Source organism: Hemiscyllium ocellatum, chromosome 31, assembly GCF_020745735.1.
Source record: "Hemiscyllium ocellatum isolate sHemOce1 chromosome 31, sHemOce1.pat.X.cur, whole genome shotgun sequence".
Taxonomy (NCBI): domain Eukaryota; kingdom Metazoa; phylum Chordata; class Chondrichthyes; order Orectolobiformes; family Hemiscylliidae; genus Hemiscyllium; species Hemiscyllium ocellatum.
In genome coordinates this window covers 51,777,887-51,803,338 of record NC_083431.1, presented here as the reverse complement: position 1 = coordinate 51,803,338, position 25,452 = coordinate 51,777,887, and the positions used below count along the sequence as shown (strand labels likewise).

The window sequence follows — 25,452 nt, the reverse complement described above, 5'->3', positions numbered from 1 at the left end:
TGCCACAGGGTTTGGTGCTTGGTTCCCAGCTACATTAACGACTTGTGTACAGGGATAGAAGGCTCTACAGCTAAATTGCAATGAGGAAATAAGAACCTTACAAATGAATATAGATAGGTTAGAAGAGTAGGCAAAATGTGGCAGATAGAGTTTAATGTGGATAAGTGTGAGGTCATACATTTGGGTTGAAAAAAATGGAAAAGCAACCTATAATCTAATGGGGAGAGACTCCGGGGTGCTCCAGTGCAAAGGGAACTGGGTGTACCCGTTCATGAGTCAAAGAAAACTAGCATGCAGGTACAGCAGATAATAAAGAAAGCGAATGGAATATTAGCTTTTATAGCTGAGGGAATATAATATGAAGGTACAAATGTTATTTATAACTTATCAGCCTGAGACTGGATGTTATTCAGATCTTGTTGCATTTGAACATGGACTGCTTCAGTCTCTGAGGAATAGTGCTGAACATTGTACAATCAATGGCAAACATTCCCACTTCTGCCCCTATGATGGAGGGAAGGTCATTTATGAAGAAACTGAAGATGGCCTAGGCCACTACCCTGAGGAACTCCTGTTGAGAGATCCTGAAGCTCGGATGACTAACCTTCAACAACCTGCTACTGTAAGGATATTATTAAATTAGAGAGGGTTCAGAAAAGATTTACAAGATGTTGCCAGGCATGGAGGGTTTGAGTTATAAGGAGAGGCTGATTAGGCTAGGACATTTTTTTTTGCTGGAGTGCAGGAGGTTGAGTTTTAAAACATCATGGAAGGCAGGGACCGTAGGGACAACTTTTTCACATAGAGGGTGGAGATAAAGTTACAACATTTAAAGACCATTTGAAGAAGTATATGTATATAGGGAAGGTTAGAAGGGATCTAGGCCAAATGCAGGCAAGCGGGACTAGTTTAGTTGGGAATCTTGGTCAACCTGGACGAAGGATCTGTTTCCATGCTGTATGACTCTATAACAACAACTGTCTGTTAGTCAGTCAGGCATGATTCCAACCACTTGAAAGTTTGCCTCTTGATACTTATTTTCACTCTGGAATTCAGGTCTTTGATCGATGTGTGAACTAAGTCTGTCATGAGGTCAGAAGGTGAGTGGCCCTGGCAGAACCCAAACTGGGCATCACTGAGAGGTGGTGCCTGAAAGCACCGTTGATGACACCTTCCATCATTTTATTGATGATGAAGAGTAGACTGATGAGGTGGTAATTGGCTGGTTTAGATTTCTCCTTTTTAGGTACAGGACATACTTGGGCAATTTGCCACACTGTCATCAGGTAAATGCACTTTAGGAGAAAGTGCACTTTAGGAGAAAGAATCAAAAGACTGACTATTATTCGAATCTAGAGAAACAAGTGTTGCAGGGAGGGTCGAGTGTTCTTGCGCATGAATCACAAGAAGTTAACATTCATGTGCAGCAACTAATTAAGGTAATAAATGGAATTTCAACCTTTTATTGCTCATAGAATCCCTAGTGTGGAAGCAGACTATTTGGCCCATCAAGTCCACATCACCTCTTTGAAGAGCATCCCAGCCAGACCCACGCATGCGCCCCCACCCCCTTATCCCCAGAACCCTGCATTTCCCACGGTAATCCATCTAGCCTGCACATCCCTGGACACTATGGGTAATTTAACATGTTCAATCCTAAAATGTGGATTAACCCAGGTGTTTCAGGATCAGGATAATCCTCAACATCAGTGGCTTTTCTTTCAGTTCAAGCCTTTTAAGCTGATACTCCCTTTCTCTTGCCTGAAATGCATTTTTCCTTTCTTTTTGAACTTCACAATTTCAATCTTTTAATAAATTTCCATTTACTTCTGTTTCTGCTTCCTCTGCAACTGAATTCTCACTAACTCAATTAACTCACCATCCAGTTTGCTTTGCTCTTCTTACAACTTCAAATGCTGTGTCATTACCTCAATTATGTCACTTAGCCATTGGTTTTAATTCTAACCTTATCTCCCAGTCAATTCAATTATTTTACCGTGGTTATTCTTTGCAACTTATTCAGTGATAAACCTTCAATTACCAAAAGAGTCTTAGCAACTGGCACAAGCCATTTTAACATAATGCAGAAGAAACTTGGTCTATTGCTGTTTATCCTTTTTCCAATTATCATCACCCTTCTTTCAATTAAAACACACCCTTGTCAGGTATCTCAGACAAGACCCCATTTTTAGGTTACTGCTGAGACTGTAGGAGTGTGCTACTACTTGGATTCCACAACTTCATTGGTTCCAATAGAAAATACTTTTGCTAGTTACCAAAATGACCATTAAAATATGTAGTCCATAAAAAGTTTTAAACACAAAGATCTATCAACAAGGTTTCTTAATAAACACGATTAATAGGCTTATGATCATAACAATATTTTAATGTAGAAGTATTAATATTTATCCTATAAATATTTCAAAAATATAAGCACAACTCTACTTTCAGAAAAAGAGAAAATTAAACTCTGCAGAGATTAGCTTTCTCAAAACAAAATAGTTTGGCCAATGAGTTGAAGGCCAAAGGATAAAACATAAAATGTTCCAAATCAAACACAAAGAATGCTGGAGAAACTCCGGTCTGGTAGCAAATTCAGAGACACAAGAACAGATTTCCTATTTTGATCTTGGTATCAGTTAGGGTCATAGAGGTGTATAGCATGGAAACAAACTCATTCATGATGCAATACTGGACTTGAAATGTTAATTTTGTTTCACTCTCTACAGATGCTGCCAAACCTGCTAGGTTTCTTCAGCATTGTGTGTTTGCTTCAGATTACCAGCTTTGTTTTTGTTTGAATGTTTCAGAGTGCTTGCTCCAACAGGTTTAGTCAAGTCACATGGTTGTCTCTTCAGTCTTTCCAGACAAAGTTTGGGCAGGAAATACAATCTTGATGTTCTTTCAATCACTTTCAAGAGGACAAACAGATGCTCCCTGAACTGTTTTTTGGGAGGGTTTCTTTTCAGAAATAGGAGACATCAATTTTGTAGCTTGGTCAGAGCAAACGTTTTGTCAATTTAGCTTGTTCTTCACAGGCTTTTCTTCAACTGAACCAGATTAATAAACAAGAACCACTCCAAACCTGTGATTTCAAAAAAGGCCCAGACAGGGTTATGGCAAACAGTTGTCACCTGTCATGTGATTGAGGGAGATTTGTTAAAGAAAAATCTAATACTTACAGCAGACTTTGACAGTGATTTTAAAGTAAAGCTTGTCCACAAAATCCCATCTTTCAAAACACATCCTCTATGCAACATTAAATACAAAGCATCTTTAGATGAACCATAGAAGCCCTATAGTGTAGAAACAGGCTATTTGACTCAACAAGTCCACACCAACTCTCCCATTTCCCTACTCTATAACTCTATTTCCTCTGACTAATGCACCTAACCTGTACATCCCTGAACACGATGTGCAATTTCGCATGGCCAATTCACCTAACCTGCACATCTTTGATTGTGGGAGGAAACTGGAGGACCTGGAAGAAACCCACACAGACACAGGAAGTGTGTGCAAACTCCACACAGACAATTGCTGAGGCTGGAATCAAACTCAGGTCCCTGGTGCTGAGAGACAGCAGTGCTAACTACTGAGCCACTGTGCCACCATTGTGATATGAATGTCAAACATTAACCACAAGAATAAACTTTGGGCAAGATTTTATAGAGTCATGGCTCTGAAGGGTCAACATTGGTGACTGCATTAGGCTCCACCCAGACATATGATATCATATCAACTGAATAGGGTTAAGCCAGAACATTTTTTGGATCTTAAAAGTCATACAGGCCAGAAACACCCTACAGTCCAATTCTTCAGCACCAGACATCCCAATAGCCAGCATTTGGCCCATGTCCTTCTATATCTTTCCTATCCAAATGCCCTTTAAATTTTATAATTGTAGCCACATTCTCTACTTCCTCTGGCAGCTTGTATTAAGTGAATTATATCCATATATCCTGAGACTCCCAATAGTCTTTGTTACCATGTTTATCTTACCAAAGTAACTTGTATCCAATTTCTATTATGCAATAACTACATCTTGTTTAAAAGACTCGCAATGGCAACAAGCTATTCCAAACACGAGCTGGCAGTGTTTGACACCCCAAATCCTACAATAACTGCATCTAAAGTATGGTCTAGTTTTGGTTTCCATGTTTAAGGAGGGTCATACTTATATTGGAAACGGTTTAAAAAGGTTTGCCAATTTAGGATGGAACTGAATGCTATGAGTCTTTGGAATGCTCTTCCCCAGCATGCGTCATAAAAGGCTGAGTTTGATTTTTAATCTACAAGGCAGGCAAGTGTTATGGGAACAGAAAGGAAAATGGGGTGAAGGTAACAATCAGATCAATGATCTTAATGAATTACAGACCAGCCTTGATCACTAAATGATCTACTCTGCTTCCTATTTCTCATAAGGTCACCCTTTATAACAGTGACATTTCTAATCAATAGTAGGAGCAACGAAATGCAGTCAGGATGAGACTTTTTGGGAGCACCTCTGCTCCAGCCCACAAAGTATGGCCCTGACCTTGCAGTCACTTGTCACAAATTCCTGACTCAGTTTCCCCCTGGACCCGCTGTCTTTGAAATCAGGGGTATGGCACTGGAAAAACACAGCAGGCCAGACAGCACCTGAGTAGGAGGATTGATGTTTCAGGCAAATGCCCTTCATCAGGAATGAAGCCATGAGAAATGAGGCCCTCTGTCTCTTAAATCTTCCTAATGAAAAACAGCACCTCATCTTTCAATTGGTCACTTTGCAGTCTTCCAGATGAGTTCAACAATACTAGATCATAACAACTATTCTCTTTTTTCATACAGCCAATCATATTGGTGTCACTTTACAGCTCTTGCAGATGATTTTTGTATTTTGTCACACATCATCCTTTTGTCATTTGATCTGTTAGAGTATGGTGAATCTTGAGAATTCTCTACTCCAGGGGTTATGGAGGCTGAGTTACTCGATAAGAGATGTCTAGTTACTGAAGACATAAAGGGATATGGGGATAGTGCAGGAATGGGGTGTTCAAGTAGATGATCAACCAGGATTTAGAATGTTGGACTGTTTGAGGGGACAGAGTAACCTACTCCTGGTGTTATGCTTTCTAGCCTACTTCACACCTTTCCCTGCAGTATTTCCAATATGTCCCCTTTTCCTGCCTTAAGTCTGTTACACCTTTCACTAATTAAGTCATCAACCCAAAACACCCTCCTTCTGCCCACAGATGCCACCCAATGGCCATTTCCAGCATTATCTTTGCCATTTCCTATGCTTCCACTGAATGGATGAGGCGCTACATCAGCTTTCCTCAGCCATACTGCTCAACCTGTGAGTTAGCTCTTTCATCAACAATACAACACAGACTATATAGATGCTTTTATTCACACAGATGTATAAAGTACACAAAATTATATTTCAAAGTACTACATTTTAAAAAAGATCTTGTACATTGGCTGTAAGCTCTGGATGAACATGTTTAAACACTACTTTATCAAAAAAAGGGTGATTTTAATATAATTCATCGAATAGAAAACAGACTTCAGTGGAGAGTAAATTGGGCACTAATTAACTTGATTCCCATTTGGCGCATTAAATTAAAAACTTACTTCCTTCTCCTCCTGCATAGCATCTGCAGGCTTTAGGTCAAAGAGTTACAGCAGCCATCGCATCTCCAAACAGAGCACCTCCTTTCGTAAATCAACAGCTGAGTTGCAAAAATAAACTAGATATGAGTACAAAACTGTCAGATTCATTTACAAGAACTTCCAAAATATTTCAAATATCTTAAAATGTTTGGATTATTAATTATAGAATCAAACCTGGATTAGTTGTCACCCTTTCCTTTCTAAATTACTGTCTCCTACCACGTAAGGTTTGATACGTGAACAGTTTTCTCTCTCTCCACCTCCACATTCCATCATTTCACCCGAGTGATGACTTCTCATGGGGGATGATGGATATCAGAGCAAATTCTGATCATAAAGTCACTGGACTTGCACACACTTTTCAGTGGGAGCAACAGGTCATAAGGCCAGAGTCAGTGTGAGGCAGTGAAACTAGGGGCAGTGTTGTTACATCCACCTAGGTGGTGGAGATCGAGGGATGTAATCAGACACCTTCTCCCAACCAATAAAACAACAAGTGTGCAAAGTGAAACTCAAAGCATTGTCAAGAGATATAGTCACTTTCAGAAGGGCCTTCCAAACTGCTCCAACAAAAACAATACAAAATATGACAAAACATATGAAGGGTGTGCACGCTTCCTTTATGCATTAAAATACATCTCCAGAAACAATTTTAAAAGCTGAAAGTCAGCAGCACAAGCAAGCATGAAATACATATGCCTACAGTGTGGTGAGACCCATGTTGTGAGCCAAATTAAAGCTGTTAAACTGCGGCAAAAGGAAATGCCAGAAACATGGTTTTGAGCAGCGGCAGCTGGAGGGAGAAAGATTCATCCACCTATGGTGGACATAATGTTCAGGATCCCAAGACAGAGGGGGGCATTTTCCCCCTGCTTTAAGCAACTACCAAAATGAACAGATAAAGCAAATATTCTGCTGCTTTGAATGAAACAATTCTAGAATCAGGCTTTGGGGGCATTAGAAAAGTGTTTGAGCACAATTCTAGACTTATACAAAAAGAACTGCATTTTAGGCAGGAGATGAAACCGTACATGGCACAAGCCAGAAATCAGAAAAACAAAATATCCCTTCCACTGGCGGCATTCAGTTCAGTAAGAGGTTGGTAATAGTAATTTTGAGTTTAAGATATAGTATTCAGAGAAGAACCAGGTTAATGATCGGAGATTGATGGATGATCTTCGACTAATCCTTGGTGGAGCACCAGTGCCTCTATCAAATGATTCCTTTTAATTGGAGAACTGTATGTAAATTGTAAGAGGATCGGAGATACAAGGTTACCGATTTGGATCTTTATGCCAACTGAAAATAAAACCTCATGAAATTCCACCCAGAACGAATTTCGTTGCATCTTGTATGAAGAGTGTTGAAAGTTTGAGTAAGATCAGCATGGCCGAAATGTTGTTACTTTTGCTTTCCTCAACCTAGTCTCAGAGGAATTGGAGACATCTTCCATTGAACTTTCAAACTTCATGTTTCAAAGATAACTTGCCATCGTCGTGCAGAACAAGCTCAGGACTAGAAGTTCACATGAATTCTGATGTCATTAATTTTCCTCACTATTTCAGTAATACGGTCACTCCTGAAAAAGAAAATTAAGACATTAAAATAATTGGCAGCAGACCATGGAGGTCTGATCACCTTACAATTAGAACATAATCGGTCTACACCTTAACTCCGTCAAATCAGCCCAAATGTCGCCCAACAAAAATCAATTCAATTATTTTAAACTGATCTGATCAGTTAGAGTTAGTGCTAGTCATCACCTATAAAGAAATAATGAGCCATTTTGTAATCAAGTTACCACTCTCCTTTTTAACATGAAGAGTGAGCTCTGCCATTCTGATACGGATTCCAATTAGGGCTCTTTTCAGAATTACAGATATTTACTTCCATTTGGATAAGTCCTTTATGCTGCAAGGGGAAGTCACACTTTGGCCTTTTTAAACAAGGGCTAGTGCCACATTCTGCAATGTAAAGGCATGACAAACAACCATTTTGACTGCTCCTGTGAAAAGGTAAGATACAGAAGTTAGGGTGCCTGGAGGATAAGAATGAGAGTCTGGCATTGGTGCAGACAACACTCACCACTTAAATAGGATCCTTCCTAACTAGTGATAAATTAATCTATGACGACTATCGCTGTCATGATTTTTGAGAAGCATGTTAAAAAGGCATACAAGAGCTTGTGCATTACAAATAATGAGGCATCAAGTACAAAAGCACTAAGTTATGCTAAACCTCCAAAACAAATTCACTAGTTATGCTCCAGCTGAAATACTGAGCACAATCAAGGCCAAAACATTTAGGAAGAACGTCAAGTCCTCACATAGATGCAGAATAGATTTACTCAGATAGTACTGGGGTGTCATACTTCAGTTATGTGCAGTGACTATGAGTTCTCTGTACAGAAGGTTAAGGAGACATTTCACAGATATTTTATGGTTTCTAAAGGTATTAAGAGTTACATGGAAAAAGACAAAGCATTTGGTCACAGATTAGCTCTGTTCCTTTGTTTCCAGGTACAAAAGGTCAAAGTGTTACAACACAGAGGAAACCCCTCTGCTAACTTAAACCCAACACAGAGAAACTCAACTCGTGCCAAAATCTGTTAAACTTCAAGAGGCAAAGAACTATCCCAGAGGTCACCATTTAAAGTAAAAATTAACAATTTTATTCAAGTCCAATAGAGAACATTAAAACCCTATTTACAACCCCTTTCTCTTAAACCTACCTTTTACCTCTCACTCTACAATACTGGTCCAATAGAAAACCCCCAATTAAGATTTACAAAACAAAATTATGTTTCAAAACCAGCCAGCTGTCAATCCGCCTGTGTAGATTTTCCTGTATCATTTTTTTTTGGTCTTCTGCTGCACAGCTTTTCTGGACAGGGACCTTTCAGAGACCTAGTCAGCTAACAGCCTGTACTTATTGGTGCTCTTTTGCAGTTCTCCCACTGACTGTTCAAAATGTCTGATTTTATACCCCAAAACATTGGGTTTTTTCATTAGTTTGATGTTATCAAAACATTACATTCAAATTTGATTGGAATTTGGTATCTGGTGCATAATTTAAACTGATTGGCCAAATTTGAATTTGTTTTTGTACCATGGCAACAAAACTCCAGCTATTTGTTTCAACCAAAATATAACATTTTTAAATTGTTCAGCACACTCTGTACTTTCAGTCAGTCCCTGCCAGCTTCCTCTGTAGGACACACCTCATGACACCTCCCTCCTTAAGAAAAAAAAATGAACCATCGTAATGAAAAGATGGCTTCACTTTTCCTTCTACTCCTTAATCACAATGCCATGATATACATTTGACTTTAATCTAAGTTCATATTAAATTCATATATAACATTGAATAGATACCAATCTCATCTACATTTTCAGTTAAATCCATAACGCATCTGCCATTATGACCCGCGATATGCACAATGTAAATTAGAAGTCTGTAAAATAAGAATCCAATGAAATAGTCTCATATTCTTGTCTTTAAAATATTTCAAGAATGTAAGAGGATTATGATCAGTTACACAACCGCCTCAGACACATCGTTTGTGACATATATTCATATGTTGTAAGGCCATAACCAAATTCAATCGTTCTTTTTTGATCATGGAATATTTCCTCTGGTGGATGTTGAGCTTCTTCGAGATGTAACTGACTGACATCATCATCTTCCTGTAGCAGTACAGCTCCAACTCCTGTGTCACTAGCATCAAATGGCAGCTTTGAAAGGTTTTCAAAAGTTTGGTGTAGCTAAAATTGGTGCAATGGTTAATATTCTTTTAAATGGTCAAATGCCTCCTGGCATGGTTCTGTCCACCGAAAGATTGTGTTCTTCAGCAAATCGGTTACAATGCCACTATACAAACTTCCGATAAAATCCACTTAGCCCCAAGAATTAAAACACCTCTTTCTTAGAGGTTGATCGTGGAAATTCCTCGATGGCCTCCATCTTTGCGTTCTGTGGGGTCAACTTTCCATGACCAATGTTATGACCTAAGAACGTCCCTTCTGCTTCCATGAATTCAGTTTTGTTTATCACCAGTTTTCCTTCTCATAGTCAAAGAGCTCTGCCAATTCTATGATGTGTTCTTTCCAGGACTTAGTAAAGGTCACTACAGCATCCAGATACACTGCAGTTTGTTAACCCAGCCACAACTCTGTACATGAGTCTTTGGAATGTGGTGGGCGCATTCTTCATTCCAAAAGGCATCACTTTAAACTGATATAGCCCAGTTGGGGTTACAAATGCAGAAATTTATTTCGCTGTCTCTGATAAAAAAGGTACCTGCCAGCAACCATGCAGTAAGTCCAACTGGGTGATGCAACTGGCTTGTCTGACTTTCTCAATACAGTCCTTCAATCTCTGTATTGTATACAAGTCTGATTTTGTAACAGCGTTGACCTTCTGATAATCCATGCAAAATCGTTGAGTCCCATCAGGTTTGGGAACTGAGACAAATCGGTGAACTCTAATTGCTCTGGCTCAATGATATTCTCGTTAAGCATGGTCTCTGTCTCCTTCTGGACCGGTCTGTCTTTGAGAGGATTAAGCCGATAGGGGTGTTATTTTATCAGAACAGCATTCCCTATGTCTACTTCACGTACAATTGCATGAGTCCTCCCCATCCGATTCCTACATATATCCTCATACTGCTGTAACAAACCTTTCAACTGTGTTCTTTGCTTCTGAGACAGATAGTAAACTAACCTATCCCATTCCTCAAGGACTTCATTTTTTTTTAAACATATTTTGCAGCACATCAAAATCCACAACATCCGGATTTTATTCCTCACTCAGAGCAGTAACTAACACCAGTGTCTCCAGTTCTTTCAGAATATTCTCTGCCTCCTTTTCAGAGTACGCAACAACATGTATATCTTTTATTGTGGAGTCTTTCTGTTGCAAGCCCATTAGCCTTTCAGAGTTAAACACTACTATCTGACCCTCTACCTGTTCAGGTTTTTCATGCACCGTTACGTCAAACAGGGCGCCCACTCACTGAACCTCAACTCCTTCATTTTTCTCTTTAGTTTTTTGCTTCCTGCTGTGATGTATGATACTGGGATCTTGTTACTACAGAGAGTTTGGGAAATTACCAGGATATTTCTGTTTTAACTCCTCAGTTTCTTAGTCTTCTGCACAACAGGGGGTGTTACTTCCATCTTGGACCCTGCTATACCATTCCCAAGAACAAACTGGATTCCTGGAACTGACACTCTGTTAATCTCTCCCACTGTAACTTCCCCAGTTTTCAGTTGGCACTCCAACCTGATCTTACATAGGGGAATGTGAAATTTCTGTCTACCTATCCCACAAATTACCACACTCAGGTAACAGGTCAGAAGTCTACAAATTTGCGCATGTCTTACTATTAGAGACTGGTTAGATCCTGTATCTCTCAAAATTATAACAACTTGTTGCCCTTCTTCTTCCCCCACCCCCCCCGTTCTTTGAGTAAACTTTACCCACAGAGGTGAATTCTTTGTAGAGATCAGGCACTAACTCCATAACCAGCCTCTGCCTGGGCTGTGCACTCTTCTGCAGCTCCTCCACTCTTCTTGGGGTCTCATTTACTACTTTTACTAATGCTTAGCTTTTTTTAAACAACATCTTTTCCCACAGTGCATTTTTTTTTAAAAAACAACCAGCACTGTGACTTTACATGTCCCACTTTACCACAGTGGAAACACCTGAGGCCTTTCACCTTTTCACCCTCTGGGCTTCTTTTTTAACCTGTGGCAAACACTTAACCACTGTTCTCTCCTCTTTGTTTTGTAGTGTAGGGTCTCCCCTTCTCCCAATTTCTATCCCTCACAGGGTGAAATTCTGGCCAGAAACTGTCTTATGCACAAACAAATATTCATTTGCTAATTCTGCTGCCCTTCTCACTTCCCGAACTTCCTCCACGTAAATTCTTAGCATCTCTGGGAGTGAGTTTTTAAACTCTTCCAGCAGAATATTTTTGATCTGATAAAAAAATTGGTCAGAGGGTAGCAGACAAGGATAATGTGTATGTATTTCAACTGATGGACGACACCAGTGATAGTCAAAGGGATTTGTAATGAAACCTTATCATTTGCCTATAAAAAGCTGAGACTAAAACTTGAAAACTATGTATTCAAGTTTTGCTGAAGGACTGTAAGTCGTGTTGATAAAAGGAAATTGTGAAAACGTCAATCCATTAAGTGAGCGATCACAACTAAGACAGGAAAAGCTCAATGAGAGAATGCATCATTCCCTTCATTCGATCTTCATTCAGTGATTAAAAGTCCCCAAGCCAAAAGACAGCCTACTCGTGCTCAGTTTAAAGAAGATCACTCTGTCAGACACAGTCTGTACATGGAACTGTTCTCGGTAACGGTGGGACAATGGTTAGCACTGCTGCCGCACAGCACCAGGGACCCGGGTTCAATTCCTGCCTCAGGCAACTGTCTGTGTGGAGTTTGCACATTCGCCCTGTGTCTGCGTGGGTTTCCTCCGGGTGTTCAGGTTTCCTCCCACAGTCCAAAGATGTGCTGGTTAGGTGAATTGGCTATGCTAAATTGCCTGTGTTAGATGAGGGGGTAAATGTCTGGGAATGGGTCTGGGTGGGTTGCACTTCGCAGGGTCGGTGTGGATTTGTTGGGCCAAAGGGCCTGTTTCCACGCTGTAAGAAATCTAATATGCAGTGTTGCTTGTGCCTTACCCCAAGTACATAAAAGGTTTGTATTGAGGCCCAAGAGGTGGAAGGTGGTTGTACAGGGACACTGGATTCTCCGAAACTCTTGTCAGGGCTTGCCACTTTACAGACTGAGATTGTCTTAAGAAATCTGTTAGTGACATTTTCAGTTTCCATTTCTTCCAAAGATGGTCAATTACTGGGCGGGGTGACATTTGGAAGTCATATTTAGCTACAAAAACAAAATGCCTTAAAAGCAGAAAGACATCCCATGATTCCCCGAACAAATATTATTGAAGGAAACTTGACATCTATACACCAAGAAAACAGATGACCTAGTAACTGAAGAGCTGAATTTTTTGCAAGCCAAGTGAAAAGTTTGAGGAGGAAATTCCAGAACTTGGAGCCTAAGCAGCTGAAAACACAGCCATCATTAAAACTGGAAATGGTCAAGATGACAGAATTGAAGGAGGTGTCTCAGAGATTGTAGGACTGGGGAAAATTACAGGGTTTGGAGCACCGAGACTACAAAGCATGAAATACTCAGAGCAAGAGGATGCTTTGGCTCACTCAATAATCTAACACAGGTCTTGCCATAAGGAAGATTGCCTGTGGTTAGATTTCTTTGAGAAACCTGACTGGCCAACCTAACAGCAGAGCTCAACTGGTCTTCAACCTTGGTATTCAAATGAATGGAATTATCGCAGCAGCTGCAATTTGGGTGGATTTAAGCACTACTTCCCAGGAAATACATCATGGAAGCAGTGCAGGGTAAATTCAGCAGCACATTACCAAAGAAGGATGTCCACACTTATGAAGCAAGATTGGAAAATGTTTAGAGGCTTTTCCTATTCACTTGAGCAAAGGACGTTAATAGGTGACCTAATCAAGCTGCTCATAGTTATGAAGATTTACAGTATAATAGTTAGTGATATTATCTCCACCGGTCAGAGAAACAGTAATGCAAATACACAAGTTTAAGGCCAATTACAAAAGGAAGTCAACGGAAAGGATGACTATAAAAATAACTAGGAATTCTCTGGTACAATCTGATGTTAAAGCTGTGCCTGCAGAGAAACTTTTACATGAAACAAAGGTACATTAAACAGCGTGGTCAATGACAGCAAAGTAAAATTAGATTAAGATAGATAGTGAATTAAATAGCTTGCTTTTGTGTCTGTACAATCTGTTTTCTGGTTTAAAGACTTTAATTGCTGTATCTTCTCCCAGTCTAGAAGAGAATCATTTTTATAACCCCGTTTTGTTTTCCTTGAACTATCAAATAAAACACTGTACTTCTTACACATGATTACAAAGCTGGCTAGCTGACAATTTGGGCTTATTCAATAGTATTCCCTATGTTTGCAATTCAACTGATCCATTTGATATCACTGATACTTACTGCTCCTTTAAAACAGATTGAACACACTTCTTCTGAGATGCACTGAGTGAGATGCTCTTTTTTCGTGGACTCTCTTGCTCGTGTATTTCCCTCTGCTGGTATTCACTCTTCCTTTGGACCTGAAATGAAAAGGATTTGATTATATTAATTAGGGAACACTGCAACATTTAATTTAGACACCAGCCTATACTATAATCCACTTCCTGCTTTCAGGTTAAAGTGGTTATCACAAACTGCTTGCTGCATTTTCCTCAGATATAATAAAAAAAAACAGAAAGAGCAAGCTGGTTCATTTATTTTAAATTACATTTGAGCAAAACCAGACATCATTGTAAATGATTTGAGTTCTTTTGCTACCAAAAAGCCGTCCTGCATAACCAAATATCAACTCCAGCTAATTTTTCAAAAGATCTGCATTGATAGGGCACCTTTTATGACCACCACCGTTTCAAAGCACTTTACAGACATGTTTCACATAGCAATATATAATAAATATTAGATAATTTTTTTTAGTTAAGGAATAAATATTGGCCATGACATTGGCTTGTTCTTTGAAATAGCAATATAGAATCGTGAACACATACAGGCGGTTCTGCTGTAATGCAATAGTTATGCTCCTCTGCAACATACTGCTAAGGAAAATCACGGTGTCTAAGATCGCTTATCGAAAATCACTAGACCTATTCAGTAGAAAGTTCACATTATCCAAACATTGACAATTTGTCAATTGCGTTACAGTCAATTTGCACTGACTAAACTCAAATTATAATGGAACGACCATTATTTCAGGGAGGGTCACTGAAAGGTGGACCCTTCAACAACACAATACTTTTCCCTCAGTACTGCACTCGAGTGCTAGCCTGGAGCTTTGTCCCGAAGTGCTGAGTCGGACTCAGACATAGGAATTCTGACAATTAAGCTGAGGTTAACACTGCAGTAGGTCTAGTAGTAGAGTAAATCAAGGGAGTTAAGGATAGTATCAGATTGGAAGAAAAAAAAACAACATGACAAACATTAGTTCTAAACCAGAGGATTGGGTAACTTTTATAATTCAACAGGGAAAAAAAGAGGAAATAAATTGAACATAAACAATCAAGGAATATTACAAAAAAAAAGGGATAGTAAGAACTTAAAAAGTCATAGTCTAATACAGCATGGAAACAAACTCTTCAGTCAAACTCATCTGCACCAACCAGACATCCCAATGTGACCTGCTCCCATTTGGCCTATATTCCTCTAAATGCTTCCCATTCATATCCATTTGGATCACTTTTGGAATGCTGTAACTGTACTCACCTCCACTTTGTTCCAAACATACATCACCCTCTGCATGGAAAAAGGGACCGAAGGGGTAACTTTAAGTCTTTCCCCTCTCACCTTAAATCTAGGCCCTCTAATTTTGGGCATCTTACCCTGCGCAAAACACCTTGGCTATTCACCCTACCCATATCCCTCATGATTCTGCAAACCTCTATAAAAGGTAACCTCTCAGCCTCTGACACTCCAGGGAGAACAACTCCAGCCTATTCAGCTGCTCCCGGTATCTAAAACCTGCCAATCCTGGCACCATCTTTGTAAACCTTTTCTGAACCCTTTCAAGTTTAACAACATCTTTCCGATAATCGGGGGACCAAAACTGAATGCAGTATTCCAGAACTGCACTAACCAATGTCCTGTACAGCTGCAACATGACCTCCACACTGACAAAACGCTTTCTTCACCACCCTGTCTACTTGCAACTCCACTTTCGAGGAACTACGAACATGCACTCCAAGATCTCTGTTTGGCAACATTTCCTAGGACTCCACCATAAAATGCGCAAGTCCTGTCTTGATTTGCGTTACCAAAAATGCAGCACCTTACCTTTATCTAAATTTAACTCCATCTGTCACTCCTCGGCCCATCTGATCAAGATCTTGTTGTAAACTGAAATAACCCTCTTCACGGTCCACTACACCACCAATTTTGGCGTCACCTGCTAGCTGTTCTGGATTCTATGTGACCGAATCTTGCCAACTAGTCTACCATCAGGAAGCTTGTCGAACACTTTACTGAAGTGCATATAGATCATGTACACCACTCTGCCTTCAAATCTTCCTTGTCACTTCTTCAAAAATCTCACTCAAGTTAGTGAGACATGATTTCCCACGTACAAAGCTATGATGACTATCCGTAATCAGTTCTTGCCTTTCCAAATACATGTAAATCCTGTCCCTCAGAATCCCCTCCAACAACTTACCCATCAATGATGTCAGGCTCACTAGTCTATAGTTCCCTGACTTTTTCCTTACTACCTTTCTTAAATAGTGGCACCACATTAGCCACGCTCCAGCCTAATATCTCAGCAGGGGACCCAACAATCACTTTCTTAGATTCTCCCACTTTGAGAAGCTAGAACCACAAGGTATAATCTCGGAATAAGGCATTATCCATTGAAAACAGATGAGTAAGAATTTCTCCCCAGATGATAGTGACTCTGGAATTCTTTATCACAAAGGTGGAATTAAAGTATACGAAGGCTGACACAAAATTTTTTTTAAAAATCAGTAAGGGGTTAGCTATAGATACGGGTTATATCTGCCATCTTACTTGAAGGCACTCTTGCAAAGGAAACATAGCTGCTCATTCAGGAGGTCATGATCCAGCAGCCAATTCGTTTGCAAAACTTCTTTGGTCAAATGGTCATCATGCATCTGATGAATATGGCTGAGCAAGAGCAGGCTTAGCAATGAGAGTTTGCTGATGGAATTAGCAACCTTCAGGATCAAAGTTGGTGGGCTGGTCCTGCCCTGAATAAGTCAGAAGCCTTTCAGCCTTTTCTCCTGCCTATGTTGCCGAGGTCTCACCACAATCTCACTTGAGATTCTCAGTTTGGTGTTCTCATCAAATTGTTGTTCCATAGCATTCAAATAACTCAACTCAAAGTGGAGGCTTCTTCCCTTGCTCATTTGAACCCAAAACCTCAACAGACAAGTTATTTGCAAGATTAGGCTGTGTTAACTAACCTAAAAATTAGTCTATGAAGGATTCATTTTCCCCTCTAACACCATACAGCCAATGGAGTCTATTATTAGCAATATGACAAAAGGACACTTGGCAAAATCACAATATGGATTGTGAGTCATTATGGTTTTAATGAAAGATTTATCAAATACAATTTTTCCTGACAGTATAATAAGGAGAAACTAGAGGAGGTAACATATTTGGATTTCCAGAATACATTGATGCCATAGACACTATAATTTAAGATGATGGAGTTCTGGATAGTACAAGAGCATGGATTAAAGGATTGGATAACTGGATACTGATAAAAGCTTCTTTGCACTTTTTCAAAAAAGACCATAGATCCTGTTCTGTCCTGGAAAAGGATTATAGTTTAACATTTCAACCAAATGGGTATTATGTCCACCATTTCAGCAGTGATTCAGTATACCAATGTTAGTTCCAAAATTACATCAATTCCAAAAAGAAAAAAAAGAGCCTGAACCCATTACAATTGGATTCTAAAGTAAGAGTGCAACCCATTGAGCCAAATTGACAATTTTTGTTTAGAATTCTGAAGCGCAACCCAGTTGGAAGTGCATTCTAAAGCAGCTGGCTATAGTAATTAACAGTAAACATAAATGGAGTGGTTTTGTTTTAGTATGTTTTGAAGTTTTAAAAGAAAAAGTTCCTGAGAACCAGCTACCTCAAGAGATTACTAAACAATATAAGTTCTAAGATTATTCATACCTGTTTAACACTGTTTCCCAGGTCCTCAAGTTGCTCACTGATACATTTAAGTTCTTTTTTCATGTCTTTCTCACTGTCCGACAGCACAGGAAGCTTTGAATTCAAACTGTGCAAGATTCTCTTCACTCTGTAATGCAGAGGTAACTTAGAAAGTGAATCGTTTTTTCTAAAACTATAAATGTCTACCCATTTCTCTACTTAGAGATATTGTCCTATTCTTGGCTCATACCTAATCATGATGTCATCTTGACTGTCTCTTGCATCTTCAAATTTGTCAGCAAGTACCTCTGCCATTTCCCGCATCACCTTCCTAATGAAAGAAATTAGTTTTAATCAGCACCTCCAAAGCTGAACTGCATCAATGTGAAAGGGAAAGAGCTGTTCTATCTCTTAACAAGAACTGCTGCTTGTAAGTTGAATCCAATTTAACTCATTGTATTTACAAAATATATATCAATCAATAAATCAAATAGGAAGTGATGAAAAACAGTGAGATTGGAGGCTTCTAGCTCAGGTGGATTTGCCCAGACTTTCTACCTGATCTCTCCATCACAGTAATGATCACAATACAATTGCAATAATGTAATTATCACTTCAGATTGTTAAAGTTTCTTCGACAGTCAGATCCAACAAATTTTGTTTACATAGCAGAATTAAATGTAGCAAAATATCCCAATAACATTATGAAACAAAATTTATGACATAATACATTCAAGGGGGCTTTTAAGGCTGATACTGGAGAGACTGGAATCAGTTGTGTCAGCAGACAAATGTCCACAGAAGCTGTTTAAAATTAACATCCACAGTTAAAGATTAAAACAATTTAATGAGAATTATTCAAGATAGAGATTAAATGTTTCTTTACGTTGAGAGTATAATGACCCATGTACTTTGGAGAAAATTTAAATGTTGTTTCTGTGATGTCTCCAGAGTTGGGGAGTACTTTGAGAGGCTTAACTGATTTCCCAAATATGGCTTAATGAGGTTTCAAGAATGCCCACATGACTAGAGAAAACCAAATGCAGTGCTTTCCACCTTACAGTTTGAAACACATTTTTTGTAGACAAGTATAAATCATAAGTCGCAAGGATAGGGTGAATGCACTCAGTTTTCCCCCCTCCCCAGGGCTTGGGAACTGAGGACTAGAGGGCATCAGTTTAAGGTTAGAAGGGGAAAAAAAAGAGAGTAAAAGAGAGCCTGAGGGGCAACCTTTTCACACAGCTGCCAGTGGAAGTGGTTGAGGTGGGTACATTGACAACATTTAAAAAAGTATTTGGAGAAATACATGGAGAAGGAAAGTATTAGAAGGATATGGGCCATGTGCAGGGAAATGGGGTTAGCGTGGATAGACATTTTAGTTGGCATGGACTATTTTGGGTCAAAAGGTCTGTCTCTGTGCTGTAAGACTCTGACAAGAAGTAAGCAATATTTTCTCTGACTGCAACAGCTGTGTTTAGCAGTTGTCAAACAGAACCTGATGTTGAAACAAATCTCAGAATAGCCTTACTGTGTTGGAAGGGAGAGAGACAGCTGAAGCCAGGAAAGGCAATGGATTCTGGATTGGAGCAGACCACTGCTGTTGTTTCAAGGTTGTGAACCACAAGTTCATGTAAAAAGGAAGGGAGCTCAAGGGGAGGATTCTATAAGAAGAGAGAGATATTACTGAGGCAATAACCAGGGTGAAAATACTTGACCAAATGCAACATGCAGCCCAACAGAAGCAAGCTAGTGCCAGGCAACATGGTTATCTGCAGCTGCAAGTTATAGTTCGAGCTGCTAAATAAAACTGGAGATTTTAAAGTAAACAGAATCCACGTTATTTAATCTGTTATCAACAGTATAAGAAAGTGACAGGGACAGGAGATGAGAGTTAAAGGGAATTCTGTGTCACCAGGAATGTTGTGCGCTGAATAAGAGAGGATTCTTAAATGTGTGCTTTGCTGGTGGTAGCCCACGTGTTTAGCTACCACTGAATGTGATTCAAGGGCTATGAGGATAAAGTGGAAAGAGAGAGATTCTGTGGAGCAGTGGAACAGTTTTTGAAACAAATCAAATCATTGAATGCATTGAAGGAGTTAGATGATATCATCAATGTTAAAGAGATCAAGCGGTATGGGATGATCAAGCTGCTCGTATACTTTTAGCTACATCAAGTATTCCTTGGTTGTATTGTCTATTTAATGTGAAGGTTTATCTATAATACTTTTAGCCTGTTCATTAATATTTGAACTACATTTATTTTAGTTGGCTTATTACAGTAAAAGTTAAAAAAAAGTCTTGCCCAATAGTTTTCTTTCCATTAGCATGACATGCTTTAAAAAGTTAACGTCTTTGTGGAGATTGTAACAAGAATTTCTACTGTTCATTCCTAATTGTGAAAATAAATTAATTCCACAAATCTTGATGTACAAAGTTGCAATGTTCTATTTTTCAGAGATGGGAGGGATCCTGTGGAGGTGTTGAGTTTCATTGATCATAGAATGTTACAGCGCAGTGGAGGGCCTTTGGCTCTCGATGGTTTACTAGGTTGGCGCAACAATCTGAAGCCCATCTAACCTACACCGTTCCATTCTTATCCATATGCATGTGCAATGTTCATCAAATGATCTTAGCATCAGAGAGTCTACTACTGTTGCATGCAGACCGTTTTACACCCTTACTACTCTGAGTAAAGGATTAATAATGTCTTCAATCTATCATCCTTCAATTTAAAACTATGCCCCCTTGTGCTAGCCTTCACCAGAGGAAAAAGGCTCACTGTCCACCCTATCTAACCCTCTTATTATATGTCTCAATTAAGTCACCACACAACCTTCTTCTCTCCAACAGCCTCAGTTCCCTCAGCCTTTCCTCGTAAGATCGTCCTTCCATACCAGGAAATAGAACTATTTCCAAAGATTCTACATCCTTTCTATAATGTGGTGACCAGGACTGCTTGCAATACTCCAGGTGCGGCCTTACCAGTGTCTTGTACAGCTGAAGCATGACCTCGTGGCTCCAAAACTCAATCCCCCTACCAATAAATGCCAACACACCACATATTCCTTCTTAAGAACCCTATCAACCTGGATGGTAACATTCAGGGATTTACGCACCTGGACACAGATCTCTGTCTTTCTACACTGCCAAGAATTTTACCATTAGCACAGTACTCTGCATTCCTATTATTTCTTCTGAAGTGAACTACCTCACACTTTTCCACATTCAACTCCATTTGCTACTTTACAGCTCACCTCAGCATCTTATCTATGTCAATCTATAACCAAAAATATCCTTTGGCACTGTCCACAACTCTGCCTACCTTAGTGTCATCCACAAATTTACTCACCCATCCTTCTTCGCTCATCTCAGATCATTTATAAAAATGACAAATAGCAGTGGCCCCAAAATAGACCGTTGCGGCACACCACTGGTAACGGAGCTCCAGGGTGAACACTTCCCATCAACCACCACCCTTTGTCTTCTTTCAGTTGGCCAATTTTTGATCAAAACCACAAAATCATCTTCAATCCCGAAACTCCTTATTTTGTGCAATAGACTACCGTGTACAACCTTATCAAACATCTTACTGAAGTCCATGTACACCACATCATCCACTTTACCTTCATCCACCTGTTTTGTCACCTTCTCGAAGAACTCAATAAGATTACTGAGGCATGACCTACCTTTCACAAAACCATGTTGGCTTTCCCTAATCAAATTATTCTTTTCCAGATGATTATAAATCCTATCACTTATAACCTTTTCCAACACCTAATCCACAACTGAAGTAAGGCTCACTGGTCTATAATTACCGGGGTTGTCCTGACTCCCCTCCTTAAACAAGGGAAGAACATTTGCTATCCTCCAGTCTCTAGCACTACTCTTGTCAACAACGATGACAAAGATCAAAGCCAAAGGCTCTGCAATCTCTTCCCTGGCTTCCCAGAGAATCGGAGAAGAAATCCCATCCAGCCCCAGGGTCTTGTCTATTTTCAGATCTTCCAAAATTTCTAAAACGTCCACTTTGTCAACCTCAATCTCATCTAATCTTATAGCCTATATCTCCATATTTTCACTAACTTTCCTTTCCCTTTGTGAATTTTCCTTTCCCAATGTGAATGCTGACGAAAAGTATTCATTTAGCGCTTCTCCTATGTCCTCAGATTCCACACACAACTTTCCACTACCTTTGATTAGCTCTAATAAAGAGTTATTCTTTTAGTCCTGATATACCTGTAGAAGGCCTTAGGGTTTTCCTCGATCCTATCCGCCAACTTCACATGTGCCCTCCTGGCTCTTCTTAGCTCTCTCTTTAGATCTTTTCTGGCTAACTCTCAAGCCCTCTAACTGAGCCTTCATGCCTCCTCCTCAAATAAGCCTTCCTCTTCCTCTTGAGAAGAGCTTCAACTTCTTTCGTAAACCATGGCTCACTCTCTCGACAACTACCTCCCTGCCTGATAGATATATATTTATCAAGGATCCCCGCAGTAGCTTTTCCTTGAATAACTCCACATTTCAAGAGTGTCCATCCCCTGCAGTCTCCTTCCCCATCCTATGCATCCTAAATCTTGCCTAATCACATCATAATTGCTTTTCCCCCAGTTATACCTCTTTCGCTGTAGTATATACCTATCCCTGCCCATTGCCACTGTAAACATAACCAAATTGTGGTCACTATGGCCAAAGTGTTCACCTACCTCTAAATCTAAAACCTGGCTGGGTTCACCCCCGCAGTACCAAATCCAATATGGCATTGCCCCTTGTTGGCCTGTCTACATACTGTGTCAGAAAACCCTTCTGCACACATTGAACAAAAACTGACCCATCTAAACTACTTGAACTATAGTATTCCCAGTCAATATTGGGGAAGTTTAAGTCCCCCATAACAACTATCCTGTTACTCTCACTCCTATTGAGAATCTTCTCTGCTATCCTTTCCTCTACATCTCTGGAACAATTCAGAGGCCTATAGAAAACTCCCAACAGGGTGACCTCTCCTTTCCTGTCTCCAACTTCAGCCCAAACTACCCTAGTGGATGAGTCCTCAAACGTTCTCTCAGCTGCCACTTGATTGACACCCCCACCTCTTTTACCATCGTTTCCGTTCTTGCTGAAACATCTAAATCCTGGAATCTGCAACAACCATTCCTGTCCCTTCTCTAGCCAAGTCTCTGAAATGGCCACAACATTGAAGTCCCAGGTACCAACCCATGCTGCACGTTCACCCACCTTATTCCGGTTGCTCCTGGCATTGAAGTACACACATTTCAAACCAACATTCTGATTGACGGTGCCCTCTCACGATCTTGTAAACCTATCCCTGATCTCACTACCCTTAACCTCCTGTACATTGGAACTACAATTCAGGTTCCCATTCCCCTGCTGCATTAGTCTAACGTCCCCGCTCCCACCCCGAAGAGCATGAGCAAATTTTCTCCCAGGATACTGGTACCCCTACTTCAGTAGCTAAGAAAATAAATTAAACTGCTGTTTGTGGTATTAAATCACAATAATAGCTTCGTTGAGTTTCGCATTACCAAGTGGCTTAAAAATGCATTCATGTGTCTCCATTTAAGAACACAATGTACTTACTTGTCCCCAATGCACTGCACAATATCCTGCATTTGCTTCTTTTTTTGACTTTCCAGTAGCTTTACCCTGGAATGTGGAACAGAATTCTGTTTTTACTATCAACCCTTGATGATATAGTTAACTCAATAACATTGCACTATTCTAACATTAACAAAAGGTAGAACTGGTGTGAAAGGCACAAAGGGAGCAGAAAATGTATTCAGGAAAATATTTAGACAGTGCACAACATACCGTACAAGAACAGGGGTGGTGTTTTGAACCTAGTGAAAAGATTGAATCACGGGAGGTAGAAATAGTACTATATGAAGAGCACTATATTGGATAGGATTGTGGGGAATTATATTTAGAGTCGTCATGGGCAAAGGTCAAAAATCAGAAAGAGAGGTTTTGAAACATAAACCTATTGCTCTAAACGGATATATGATTCAGCTAGTGTGAGCTTGCAGAAGTTAAAAGAGAAAATCAATGCCAGATAAAGAGGATGAGGAGATACAAGGGCTCCAAGGGTTCAAAATAGGAATGTGAAAGAACTTAAAGAAAAACATGTGCAAACAAATTCAGACCCTGCTGGATATCAAGAAGGTTGAAGAATAGATAGATGAAAAGGGGGGATTTCAGATAAATAAGGCTAAACATTATAGAACCTACAGTAGGAGTAATGAAGGCGTGAAATTAAAATGTGAGGAAAGAAAAGAGTAAGGATGAAAAAAGACAATTAAAAAAAATCAATAAAACAAAGTATATGAAAGTAATTAAAACAGGGGTCATTAGGGACAAATGAGGATAATTTGTGTTTAGAGACAGATGACTGATACAGTTCTTTGTGGAATCTTCTTGCTTGTTTTCACAAAGAAAAAATACAATACACAGAATTTGGAGGAAGACAGTTAAATATTAGGTGGAATTTACACAATGAGAGAATGAGTATGAAGGGGAAATTATAAATATGTTGCCTCAACTGCAGAGAAGAAGAAAATTGGGATTGCTTTAGCTGACAGGAGACATAACTGAAGAGTTGAAAATCAAGAGGCACCTGAGAGGTCCATAACCAAAAAGGAGTAGATCGAGGGCAAGAGGTTGGACATTTAGAGGGGACTTCAAAAAGCAAAACTCCTCATAACATTTAAAAAGTTTTTCATATGCATTCACAAATTAATGTGTTGCTAGCTGGGCCAGAATGGTATCAAGCTTCTTGAGTGTTGTTGGGGCTGCATTCATACAGGTAAGTAGGGAGTAATCCACCACACTTCTGACTTGTGCCTTGTGAATGGTGGACAGGCCTTGAGGAGTCAGGAGGTAAGTTATTCACTGCAGTACTTCTAGCTTCTGACCTGCTCTTGTAGCCAGTGTTTATGTGGTGAAGCCAATTGAGGTTCTGGTCAACAATAACATTGATAGTGGGGGATTCAGTGATGGTAACACTACTGAATGCCAAAGGGCAGTGGTTATTCATGATGGTCATAGCCTGGCATTTGTGTGGCGCAAATGTTACTTGCCACTTGTCAGCCCAAGCCTGGATATTGTCCAGATCTTGTTGCATTTGAACATGGATGACATCAGTATCTGAGGTGGTCGCAAATGGTGCCAAACCCTGTGCAATTAATCAGCAAACATTGCCACTTCTGACCTTATGATGGAGCAAAGGTCATTGATGGAGCAGTTGAACATGGTTGGGCCAAGGACATTACCCTGAGATGTCCTGGAGCGGAGATGACTGAACTCCAACAGCCATGACCATCTTCCTATGTATCAGACATGACTCCAACCACCGGAGAGCTCCCCCCTCCCCAACTTGTCCAACTGTTGGTCAGACATTCTAAATTAATCTAATCTCATTTGCCAGCACTTGCCATATCCCTCTATACCCTTCCTATTCATATACCCATCAGATGCCTTTTAAATGTTGCAATTGTACCAGTCTCCACTAATTCCCCTGGCAGCTCATTCCATCACCACTCTCTGCATGAAAAAGTTGCCGAGGTCCCTTTTAAATCTTCCCCTTCTCACCCTAAACCTACGGCCTCTAGCTCTGGACTCCCTCCACCCCAGAAAAAAGACTTAGTCTCTTTATCTATCCATGCCCCTCATGATTTTATAAACCTCTATTGGTCATCTCTCAGGCTCCAGGGAAAACAGCTTTTCCCTAAAGCTTGTAAATATTTTCTGAACCTTTTCAAGTTTTACAATATCGTCCCTATAGGAGGGAGGCTAGAACTGCACACAGTATTCCAAAACTGGCCTAACCATCTGGTTTCATTTCTTTGAGACTATGTAGTGTTTGGTACAACTGAATGGCCTGTTAGGCCATTTTTGAGGGTATTTGAGTGTCAACTACATCACAGTGGGTCTGGAGTCACATAGCCAGACCAGGTGAGGATGGCAAATTTCCTCCCTGAAAGACATTAATAAACCAAATGGG

At 39.9% G+C, this 25,452-nt stretch overlaps 1 protein-coding gene across 2 annotated transcripts in view; it reads right to left on the bottom strand.

Moving 5' to 3' along the window:
* Positions 1–2,553: 2,553 nt before the first annotated feature.
* nup88 (nucleoporin 88) overlaps positions 2,554–25,452 on the bottom strand; it is a 49,672-nt gene continuing 26,773 nt past the window's right edge. The window contains exons 13-17 of one of the 2 annotated variants that reach the window (XM_060848035.1): positions 23,034–23,099; positions 17,689–17,769; positions 17,460–17,586; positions 13,728–13,846; positions 2,554–7,231 (exon numbers count right to left, since the gene is read on the bottom strand). In XM_060848035.1, the coding sequence (XP_060704018.1) occupies positions 7,168–7,231; positions 13,728–13,846; positions 17,460–17,586; positions 17,689–17,769; positions 23,034–23,099 (457 nt within the window). In that variant the 3' untranslated portion in view covers positions 2,554–7,167. Of the gene's footprint in view, positions 7,232–13,723; positions 13,847–17,459; positions 17,587–17,688; positions 17,770–23,033; positions 23,100–25,452 lie in introns of those variants that run through there. The other variant, XM_060848036.1, reaches the window with a different exon arrangement.